This window comes from Ammospiza nelsoni, chromosome 1, assembly GCF_027579445.1.
Source record: "Ammospiza nelsoni isolate bAmmNel1 chromosome 1, bAmmNel1.pri, whole genome shotgun sequence".
Lineage (NCBI taxonomy): Eukaryota > Metazoa > Chordata > Aves > Passeriformes > Passerellidae > Ammospiza > Ammospiza nelsoni.
In genome coordinates this window covers 85,955,854-85,968,219 of record NC_080633.1, presented here as the reverse complement: position 1 = coordinate 85,968,219, position 12,366 = coordinate 85,955,854, and the positions used below count along the sequence as shown (strand labels likewise).

General features: G+C 34.4%; 1 protein-coding gene across 3 annotated transcripts in view; it reads right to left on the bottom strand.

The window, feature by feature from the left end:
* Nucleotides 1-485: 485 nt before the first annotated feature.
* The window catches only part of VSTM2A (V-set and transmembrane domain containing 2A), a 29,696-nt gene continuing 17,815 nt past the window's right edge, over nucleotides 486-12,366 (bottom strand). Inside the window, exon 5 of one of the 3 annotated variants that reach the window (XM_059481790.1) lies at nucleotides 486-6,328. In XM_059481790.1, coding sequence (XP_059337773.1) covers nucleotides 6,240-6,328 — 89 coding nt within the window. In that variant the 3' untranslated portion in view covers nucleotides 486-6,239. Of the gene's footprint in view, nucleotides 6,589-12,366 lie in introns of all 3 variants that reach the window. The other 2 variants (XM_059481794.1, XM_059481795.1) reach the window with 2 other exon arrangements.

Sequence of the window (12,366 nt, the reverse complement as noted above, 5' to 3'; positions counted from 1 at the left end):
AATAATCATACGTAGGACAGAGATAGTGAAAGGGAGACTGCTGAGTCTCTCTGGGGTTGCCATTGTGCAGTTGCAAGAGGTGGACAAAACTTTGCCTGTTCAAAGCCCTAACTGCAAGACCTTCTTTCATATCAGTGAGGAGAGTAATAATTTTGGAAGAAAATGCTTTGCATTTTGCTGAAGAAATTGCGCTCAATTTGATTGTTTTTCATGTTGTTAAAAGGTGAACTACAACTCTTATATTTTATAGCAGTGATTTGTTTTGTTAGACACTGTGAAGGTTCTTTGTTGTTGGCTGTTGTAGGGAAACAGAAACAGTCACACCTCTGTTTCCCCTCTTGCACAGCATTGCAATTTGGAGGTGGAACAACTAGGAACAACTTTCTTCTGTCTTTTTTTCAGTGCTTAGCCCCATTGAGCAGATTAAATATATGAACAAAACATATCTTGTGCAGGAATCAACAAAGAAAAAGACATAAAGGTGGTTTCATAAACATGTTGACATTTATTTTTAATAAAATATGGATTACTTCTTTTCTATTAGGATGAAAAAAGAACATTTTTAAAACCTGAACAAGTGCTGGTTAATATGCAGAAACTAAAGTGTATTGTAGATAATCAGAAAAATTGGAATATTTTTTTTCCAAAGTATGGTTGCCAGTAGTGTAAAGGGTCTTTTAAATAATTTGGTATTGAAGACAATCAGCAGCAATAAACAATCTTTTATCAGAAGCAGCAAAAGAAGTTATTATCTCCTTCCTTCCCAATTTTATATACAAAGATATTATATATAATATATATACTTTTCTTAAAAATCTAAGCCCCATATAGTTTAAAAGGTTATAGTTATACAAGTCATTTTAATAAGGAATTTGTTTCTTCAAAGATCTGAATGAAATAGTTTATTTTAGGCAGCTAGTTTGCAGACGCAATCTTCTCTCTTGTTTTTCAAGTTCATGGCATATAAAAACAAGAAAGGAATTAATGGTCTATTATGTATGTTTTGGCCTCCTTATGAGCTGTCACTCAGTAAATAGTCTCACATATACATAAGACCTCTTTCTTTGCTGTAACATCAATGTAAAGGAGTATTTCAATAACTAAAAATTCATTTGCTCCTATCTGAAGGCCATCTCAACTATCAGCATGATAGAGTTGGAAATCAAATTATATATATCATCGATATCTACCTATATCTATCTATCTATCTATCTATCTATCTATCTATCTATCTATCTCTCTTTCTTTCTCTCTCTCTCTCTCTCTCTATATATATTAATATATCTCAAGATATTTTGAGGTGATAGGACAATGTAAACAGTGAGAGTTTAAAATGCTGTTGAATGCAAAAATTTGTTTTTCCTCCTAGATTTTTCATAACAAAGTGACATTATTTTGTCCTGTCACCTTGTAAGAAGTAATAAGATATATAGTATTGTTTTAGAAGTTGATTGAAATGTTGGCAAAAAAAAATAGCACAAAAAGGAGAATTCAAGTAATGCATTGCAATTAAACTTGACTCTCGAGAAAGCACACATTTGTTTCTTTGCAAGTATCTTCTCCAGTTGATTGTAATTCATTGCTACAGACAACTTTAACTTACTTCATACATTTCTTTGCATGAATAACAGTAGAAAAAACTATGTATAATCTTTCAGCTATGTCAATGTATGTGCAAACTTTATGACTGTGAAATGAAATAAATCAATATTTAGGAAGCTCAGAACAAAAGATTGAAGGCATTTATAGTGAGTTGTATTAATTCAATTTACTGTGTGCTTAGCATTGTTTAGCTGAGCTAATCATGTAAGATTAACCTTTAAAAATTTATATTACAAAGTATGATGATCCAAATCGTGGTTCTTAATGCTTTTAGCTCTATAAACAACATTTGACATTTACCAACAGTAATGTCGTGGAAAAATGTTCCCATATCCTGCAAATGACAAAGGTTTGAATTTTTTTTTAGGAAGGAATTTAAGCTTGTTAGCTGTGTTGGTTTTGGTTTTTTGGGGGGAGGGGGATATTGTTGGGATTTTTTAAATAAGGATTTAAATGACGACATCACTTAGGATTATTAGACATTAAGATCATTAGAAATGAAAGATCATTAGAAGTTAAAAAATATCAGGCAAGCATTCAGATTTCTTGCACTGGCCAATGTTTCCTCACTTTATTTGAATGAAGAGAAAGTACTTCAAAGAATGAATGTGAAAAAAACCTGTTTTTAGCATGTGTTCCGGTCTTGAATAACAGTAGCACTGAATTAGATGAAAAAGTACGAACTTCCAAAGAGTCCTATCATTTTTGCCATGGTGTCTCATGTTTATACCTACTTCTAATCTTTGCCTTCAGGTAGTGCTGAAATGTAAATATTTAATATTGAGAATGAAAAAGAAATAACAATTACTTTTGATAGATTCTGTGTTTACCATTCAAATTTTCTAGTACCTTTCTTAATAGAAGTTCTGAGGAACTGGCAATCTTAAATTAGTCTGCTAAGATTTTTTAACTCCGTGGTCTGATCCTTCTCATGCTCCACAAATTTATTTGCAAAGTTTACCAAATACAATTAAGAAAGAGACATTCAAATATTTTATGCAGCAACTTCTATGCATGAGGTTTCAGAGCTTAAAAGAATAATTAGTAACCATTGGAGAGGAGAATTTTTGAGACAGGCTCTGTTGCAGTACTAATCCCTGGTAGCAGTACCAAAATGTCATGGATACTTTTTCCATGTAATACAAAGGCTGTCACTGACACCTCATGGGGCTGGAACATGTTTCTTTCAGCCTGATGATACATCAGATCTCAAAGTGTGTGCGGGTAGGTGGCATATACCTTGAATACAAAAGCGTTTCATACTCACCCATGTTTATTCTTCTATGAAAAGCAAAACCTGTTGGGAAGACCTGAAGAATGTCACCATATGCAACGAGGCTTTGAGGATACAAATTGAGAAGCATGAGTCATATAAAAGACCACCTCAAAACTGGGCTCATTTTGTAAAAGGGATAAGGACATTGAGTTGAGACATGCTACAACTGCTAGATACAAATTGCTTTTCTAGATACCCCACTCAGCAAGGAGCTTTTCAGGATTTAATTAAGCTCCTTTTTTAAAATCTATTTGTGTTAAGTCCAAACAAGAACTGCACCTGGCAGAAAATGGTAGTAGTTTCATTCCTATGCCAAATATTATTCATAACAGAATTCTTAGAAACAAGGGTGTCTACTGTATCTTAACTTCCATTTTGAGAAATTCTAGGAGATCCAGGTGGAGTCTTAATTTGAAGAATAGCTGTTAAGACACAGTTTAAAATTTAAAAATGTAATACCTGCTCCTGTTGCTGCTGCATCCACACAGATTGGCCGAAACTAAAGCTGTGCTCTAGATCTGCAACCAGAAGGGCTCAATCAGCCTCATCTGAAGAATCTGGGTATGTTGTTTCAAGAGGGAAAGGAGGACAATTTCTGTGTCCCATTAGCATCTCATGGAAATTGTAAAGGCTTTTGAAAAGTCCTACAGATTTCTTTTGCCCATTTTTTTTTTGCTGACACAGTTGTACAATAGCAGATCCCAACATGGCATTGTCTTTGGGCTTGCATCACACTAATCCAAGCGATCTAGAATTCTGCTTTTAATTTCAGCTCGTTCTTTAATCTGAATTCCTGGTACATGGTGATTTATATCCAAGCAGCTAACAGCATAAAGCAAAACACAGTATCAGTTTAACATAGTAACAACTTCAGCAATGTGAGGCTAAACTCTGCTGTCAAATTCCATATGCCATGATGGGTAGTCTCTATGTGCATACATAGAATATTCATACAAGATATATGGATACAGTAAGCAATACAGTAATGGGACATTAAGCATTTGGTTCCAGTTAAGACCAATGGAAACTGAAGTTTCCAAGCTCCAAGCAAGAGATTCTCACATAATCCAGTCACAGATATCCATTTCAGAAAGAAAATGGAAATTTTTCTCCAGAACCTTCAAAGTTCCACAGGTGTGTTCAGAAAGCAAGACTTTTAAAAAGCTCTCACCCTTGACTTTTTCTTTCCTCTTTGTGTTCTCTCTGATCCACAATATTGGCTTTGCTTTGGAACATTTTAATGGGGCAGTTTTTAATTTCTTTGTCAGTAGCCTAATAAACTGTTATAACTATGGAGAAAACCTTTCTCAATATACAACATGTTAAGTGGGTGATAAATTTTATGTTGAAATAAAAGCAATTTTATTTCTACTGATGGTTACACCTTATTTTTTTTTGTATTATGCTGAACTTCTGCTCTCTTCATTACTGCTAAGACTTGTCTAAAACTGAAGACTGACTACTCCCAGTCAAGCTTATACTACAGAATTTATGGAAAATTAGATCTGCACAAATATGTTATCCTTTTCTGAAGCATTGGGTTAACAAAATATTGATTCTATGCCTTTATTTGTTCTTCATCCTTTGAAAGTAATGGGGGAAGACATAGGACTTACAAGCATTTTGAAATAAAATGTTAGGCCTGTAGACCACAGACTGGTGAGATTATAAACATACTTTTAAAATTTCTTCTGCAGTACTTACAAAGTGAGGAGAAATCACACAGCTGACCACACTGCAGCTACTTAATGCTGCTATAAATAGATCATAATAAGCATGTGGTGTATGTGATTGTCTGTGCTGATAAATGAAAGGGTGTGAATTTTTCAGCATCAGTGGAAAGACGGGAAAAAGCAAAAAACCTTCCTGATTGCAGCTGCAAATGGTAGCAATTTTTGCTTCCTGCATTAATGAATGTAATTCATGTAACACATATTACATCATTCAACAGCAAAATTCTCACATTCAGTTCACAGACAAAAAGTATTTTAATTAAGAATATCAATGAGTAATGACAATCCACTTTCAGAAAAAGCAAAGAAAGACACTTCTTTGGCCATGTAGAAGGAGCTGTGATGCAAATATATTTTATCAGTGTAAGAAATTCACTTTCCTAAAACTCTTTACCAAAGGAACATCCTTAAAGACATGTTCTGGTTTATTTGTCTGTTTTCTGTTTCTAACCTTCTTTTATGTGCAGCATTTGACTGCAAAGCTGCATTTTACAGTCTCTAGTGATTGAATCACTTCATCTTCTATAAACATCACAAGTTCAAAGAGCTTTCAGCATCTGAACTTCAACACAACATACAAACTAAAATAATTCATTGTCTAGAGACCATAACAAATTTTAATGTGCATTTACAGAGTAAACAGAGGGCTGAAAGGGGTCAAACCAGTCAAAGCGAAGATATGCATTACAAAATCCACACATTACTGAATTAAAAACTAAAAAGTGATGTTTTGTCAAAAAAGGAAATAAAGATGTTTCTTGGTGGCACGACATATAGATAATATTAAAAACTGGCTTGCATGAGGACCAAAGTATGTCTACTCTGAAGTTATATCACACAGACTGTAAGCAATTTACAGAATTGAAGTTGGTTTTGCATATACAGGAGTTGCAAAATTAGAGAAAACACACTGAAATATAGAACGCACACACACAAAAAAAGGGATGTATATATATAAACCTCCACGTAGTCATCAGGGGTTGGCCTAAGTTGGTACTTGCCATCACTGAACAAGAAACAAACAGAAAGACAGGAAAAAAACCTCAAAGGGGGGAAAGAAAAATATACTGGAAAGCAAAAAGAAAAAAAAATTTCAAAAGAAAAATATCCTCATAGGTTTTTCAGAAACAACATCCCCTCATCTGCTGAGCTGCTTAGTAGAATGTTCCTACTCCTCATGCAAAAAAAAAAAAGAAAAAAAAGAAAAGGAAAAAAAGACTTTTTGATAAAGTTTGTGTGTATTCTATTTATGTTCAATCACTATGGTTTGTTTCATTATTTGGCCTCTTTTTGCTTCCAGGCTGGAACGGTTCCTTCAGCGTAGGAAACCAAATGTCATCCATGGTTAATTCTGTAATACTGAGGACTCGCAGGCCAACCCCTGAGAAGTCAAGGATGAGGCTTCTCCTTGCCGAAAGAAAAGGAAACTAGGTCTTGCTGTTACAAAACGTTTGATTACATCACACCAGTTCTCTTCAAAGAAAATATCAGTGATAAGCCAAAGAAAATAAGATATATCAAGAAAACATTGGTATCCTCTTCTTTTTTATAATATTTATTTTATTTTATTTTATTTATTTAGTAATTTTGTTTGTACTTCCTGAAGAAGGTGCTCCTTGTGTAGAGATTTAGAGTACATTGGGTGCAGAGTGGTGGTTGGAGGTTAGGGTCAACTTTGCTGTCCGCTCCGTGGATTTTACAGGCGATTTGCTCTTTGCTTTAAGAAGAGAAAGTGATATTGGAAAAAGTCAGCACTTTTAGATTAAAGCAAAGCACCCTTCACAAAGCCACAAACAAGAAGCAGGACAGAAAGTCCATGGCTTGTAGCTATCCTCGCACCTGCGGAAGAAGTTATAAGATATTCGCTCATCTTGCAGATTTCCAATGCTCCTTATAAGGCTGTTTTAAACATATACATTTATTTATTTAATTAGCTCGCCAGGTTGGCTCTGGTGCCCATGAATGTCTTGGCATGCACTGCAAACAACAACACATACAAAGTATTTCAGTCCCAGGGAGGTTTTTTTTTGCTTTGATTTGCTTCTTTTTTTTCCTTGTCTTTTTAAACAATGTTACCCAATGAAACCATAAACCAAGTGGAACAAAACCAAACCACCTTCCACCTCAGAGTGTTCTTTACAAAATCATTTCCAGTATCACATCATTGACTGCTAACAAAAAGTCATCCAGTGGCAAAAGAGTGTTTTCTTATAACCGGGGGAGGTACAGGCAAATGACTGTGCTATTTACAAGGGGGAAACAGACTGCCAAAAGGTTTGGACTATATATTTTTTGAGAAATTGTATTATCCCAGACTTTGTTTTCTTTTTAAAAAGCTATGAAAACAATGGTCTGTATAATTATTTCTAAACCCATGACTTGAGTATGCTAGCAGAATGAAACCATTCAGGCTAGACTGATTAAACTGAAATGCTCACACACCAAGGGCATGAGTATTTAGCTGTCTTACATGCTAAGTCTCAGTGCTTGATAACTCCCTGTATCATTTGGAATTACATTCAGAATTTGAAACTAATTACTTGAGGTCAAAACTATAAATGTAATTTAGTAGCACTGTAAGTAAAAGTTCAGCTTATAACAGGTTGATGCATGATTTTATAGACAGATTTTATATTTGTGTCATGTATTTGAAAAGGATAAATATTATTGATGGTTACAGGCATCAGTCCTATAACAGGGTAACAATGGTGTTATAAGCAATCCATAATGAATGATGGACTTGTAATACACTGTTGGGGTTTTTTTTTAAATATATTAATCACGTAGAAGATATTTTTGTAAAGAACTTAATATTAAATTAAAATATGGATTTCATTGCAGCCCCCAAAAGTACTTTTATCTTATCATAAAGAATATACACAATGAAAGCAAAAAGAAATCCAGACAAGTGTTCAATTTTTTAAAGTTTCCAGATGTAACACTGTTCTATCTGCTAACTATAAGTGAAGCAAGAAGTCTTTCTGTTCCTGTCTTTAGTAATTTTTTCCTTTTTGAAATGGGGATTAAACTAAACCACAGATTTTAGATAAACACTGCTTGCTTTGCTAAATATGTGGTGTGAGATGTTACATACATAGCAGTTTCCATAAAACACCCCTAATCCTGTCACATATACAAGAATATCGAAGCAATAGTGATATTTCAATCATACATGTGTGAACTGAATTGCTAAATAAATATTAACTTTTAAATGAAAACCTGTCTCAAAGACGCTGAGAACATTTTTCCAAGAGAAGCCCAAGGGAACTTTGAGCTTAGTTTCTACTGAAACAAGATGCGATTGGGAAGCCCTACTGCACTCTTGCCTGTCCGATAACCTTACTCGTACTACGCTGCCGTAGCTTGCTGTGCTTCTCGGGACTCTCGTTCTGCATTACAAACAGGCAGATGCACAAGCAAATTTGCTGCAACTTTTTGCTGTGTGCTGTTCTCACACAGTATTTATGATCCTGAACCCAAGAGTTCAATTTCTGGTTTTGGTTTTACTGCAGCATGACTTTGTTCTGTCTCTCTGCAAAAGCTGGCAATTGACAGATCTTTATGAAGGCTTTTCTTTTCCTAACAAGGTTAGCAAAACTGAGTTAGAATCTTTGTTAGTGTTAGATCATTTTCTGATGTACTGAATTATTTTTAGTTGCTTTAATCCATTTATTTTTTTTTAATTGAACTAAGGAAACATGTCTCAATACAACTTTAAAGAGGTCTTTTGAGATATATTTTGTCTACACAAAATACATATAATGGAACTTCGAAGAAGCTCATGAATGTATTTTAAAAGAGTTTTTATAACAATTAATGATGTTACAATTTGAGAATTTTAAAGCTATGCAGAAAAGAAAAACTATAATGTAAAATAAGTTTAACTTAAAATATGTCACAGTGAAAAAAGCAGCACCGTATCTGCAGACTAAATATTCTCTGATTTTTATTTTCATTTTTCTTTTTTCAATAAAACAATGTGTGGAACCCCAAAGTAGGGGTAATATCTAATGCATACACATAACCTTTTTATTTAAAATGTTAAGTTTCTGAATAAATCATGACATCCATCCAATTAATTTCACATGTTCTGCATCTATTTTCTTCTCTAAACAGCAAGTTTGTTTATTTTGCAGGGGATTTAGACTAGAGTACATGCAGTAGGTGAAAGCTAAAACAGTTGTAAACATATTGCAAAAAATAGGAGAAATAACAACTAAAAAAATTCAGTTTCTATGTGAAAAGGGGGCTATTAGGATTATTGGAAAAAACTGCAACAGACAGCATCTTCTGCAAGGTTTTGGGAACTGCTTATTAGATCTTAAACTGATTTAATAGTTTCTAAAATGATGTTTAATCCAAACAGAGAAATTTTCAGTCATATATCAGCCCCCACAAAATTTACTTGAAATATACAGTGACATATGTGGCTATTAGGTGTGCTCTCACCTTTTCAGTGATGCTTTATGAAATAAAATTTAAGTTTAAGTAAAATACTCAGTTTTAATTTTTCTTTTTCAGAGAAGAAGAACTGTATTTTTTCTTTCATGAACCTAAGTATTTGCTTAGATTTTGCAAGAGTCAAAGCTGTAAAGGTAGAACAAGCACATAGCAAAACTGAGAGCAGCTTTTTCATATTTTTTTTCCTTTTCCTGTTCTGCCATTTTGCTCATATTTTATTATTTTGTTTTTCATCTTGAAAAAACAAAGTGACAAAAATTATTCATAAATTTTCATTTTGAATCAGAATCTGGAGGTCATAGCATGCTTAAATCAGAAGCTCAATTGCACTGTATCCAAATTCAGGCTCCCATGCAGGTGTGTTTTTAGTCCACCATTCTGACTAGGACTTGAATAGAATCACCTGAACTGTGAGCATGTTAATGTAAGTTAAAATCTGTCTATCTGACTGTGGATTTGATAAACTGATTACTTATTATCCCACCATTTCAAGCATTATTTTCTAATTAGCATAATGAGAGCTAAAAGAAATTTTATTGCAGGTCAACAACACTGGGTAAAGCTGAGCTGCAATTATGTAATCCTCAAAGACATTCACTCAGAAGAACTGTCATGTAATGTATGTGTCTATAATTTCTACATTATTAGTTAAACTCCACTTGATGTGTGGGTCAGACATTCTCACCACTCTCAGTTTCACCTGTCAGCCATGGGGACCCAGTTAAATTCTTCTTGTGATATGTAAATCCCCATTAGTTTTCTTTTATTTCCTGCTCCTAACATATATCCAAAAGGGCAAGTGTCCCTGAAATACTTAGCTTTCTCCTGTAAACAAATGTTATATTGCCAAAGGCATGTGAGGATGAGTTTTTATGCAACAGCATGAAAGATTAGTTCATAACATTAAAGTGTTTGAAAATGTGTTTTATTCGAATGTATTATTTACTTAAATGTTAAGAACACAAATCAAAAAAATAGTCATAAATAATTGTGACCCTAGTGTTTAAAATAAAAAAAAAGTCTCTGTCACAAATGCTTGTATTTCAAGGCTTGTATTTCTGGTGTAGGAAACCCAGAGCTAAACATCAATTTTGATGTGTTAATGAAATGAATTTTGGAGCATCTAATTATAAAATAAAGCCACCAGAAGTTATAAATTCTTAGCAAAATGCAACTGATCAAAAAGGTAGTTACTCATTCCATGCCTGAATGCAAACAGGGAAATGATCCCTTGCCTTCATCAAGATATTGATCAGACAAAATTTGTGTATGATACATGGGATTTGGGGATGCAAGCAGGGATGGTTGAATAATTTTGCCCATTTATTTTCACAACTGGATTAAACACTGAATTGTGAATAAAGCAGCTGCCTCAAGAACTACAAATTTAGCATCTCCTATTTGTAAGAATACCTTACATGGTAAACCACCCTGGGTCTCAAACAGTTTGCATCTGCCAGAATTGAAGTTTAGCAAGTTTGGCATTCCTTGTGCTTTGTAAGGTTTAGGATTTCTCTGGGATGTAATAGCATCCAGCATTCCATAGCTGAGCCTCAATAGCTGTCAGAGCCTCTGAAAATGGTCTCCTTACAGTTGTGTGTACAATGCACAGTGAATTCTCATACAAATAACAGAAGGAATCTGAAAATTCAACAGCATTTCTTTAGTACTTTACTAAACATATAGGTTTAGTTAGGGTATCCTAGAGTTTCCTTAAGTAGTAATCCACTGATCACAACATTACTAACAGTAATGCCTTAGTAGAGTCCTGGCTTTGTGCTGACCAGTACACGAGAAATACAGCCAGTCACACAAAATTCATCCCAGATTCTCCGTCCAGATTACATTAGGCCAAAACATCAACACATATATTTCAGAGACATATATTTGGGCTGTGCTGGGTATGAGTTAATTTTGTTGTTCTACTGATTTCTGAAATTACAGAGCTCTTGAAACCTTGGAAGCTTAATTTTTCAGGAATTTGTGCTGAGGTTTTCCATCTTTAAATGCCTGGTTTTGCAACATTTAGCTTTGCTTTACACTGTTAGATTTGAAATTGAACCCAGTTGAACCCAGACAAAATCATAATTTTGTATTATTTCCAGGAAAAGTAAGTAAAAGTTCATGTGATACCTGCCTTAATTTTACTGGGGACATAAATGAACCATAAGATTACTTAGAGGATATGTGCAGTTCTATTTCCATGAAGACAGGTAAAACCAAGTATGACTGATTTTATTTGAAGTTTTTTTTTGAGTATGTCTCACACAGGTTTTCAATAAATAGATTCTTCCCCTCTGGCCTACCAATTGCTATCATTCTTATTCCTCTGAATTGCATAAATTGCAATGGTGTATATCTCCTCTATAGTGATGGGATAAATATACCCACACTCAGAAAGAAATTTTCTAATGCACAAATGTAAAATCCCCTTTCCTTCTTTGGGGGAATGACTTCTCCACTGTGTTTTAGGGCTCAGTCATCTGTGTTTAATTTTGGGGAACTGAATGCCGGAATGAAGATGAGCAGTAAATATCATTCATATTCAATGGAGACCCCTTTTTTTTACACTTTTACTCCATCTTTCTCCATTGGTTGTACAGTAATCAGCTTAAAATAATGTGATTTGCTCATCACATACTGCAGAGGGCAAATGAATTTGTGTCACGTACCAGAAGAAATTTACAATAGGTTACATATTGAATTTCCCTGAAGTCTACTCAGACTTTAAATTCAGCATGTAGCCCTGTTCATGTGATATCCATTCCTTTTAGTGATGCCCAGAAGAGAAGATGAGAAAGAGAAATGGGATTCTAGATGGATGCTTAATCCTTAGCTTTTACTAGATAAGGCACCCAGAGGTGTTCAGTTTTGTAATGGGGCAGAAAGAAGTTACAACTTTCCAGCCCTAAACAGAGGAGAGAGTTCTTCCAGAAATCTGCTCCACAATAACTTCTGGAGCCCTTGGTGGGCTAAGGCAGGTCACAGCCTTTACCTTGCTGCCAGCTACACCTCAGGTCATGTTCTATGCAAACTTGAGATGGAAATACTCAGAAGAGAAAAACCAGAGGAGACTTCAAATATTGGTAGCATGTAGGAAAAATTATTCTGGGCCTCAGCAGTCCAGAACAAGCCTTAGCAAAACTATAAAAAGACAACAGATAGCAGTATGAAAGGAGAAGGAAAGAGGAGTGGGACTTTGAATGACTTCTTCATTTTCACAATGCCAAGATGGACAGAAGTAGAATTAAGGGTAAACTGGTGTGAAATAAACTGAAATTTTACATTCAGATT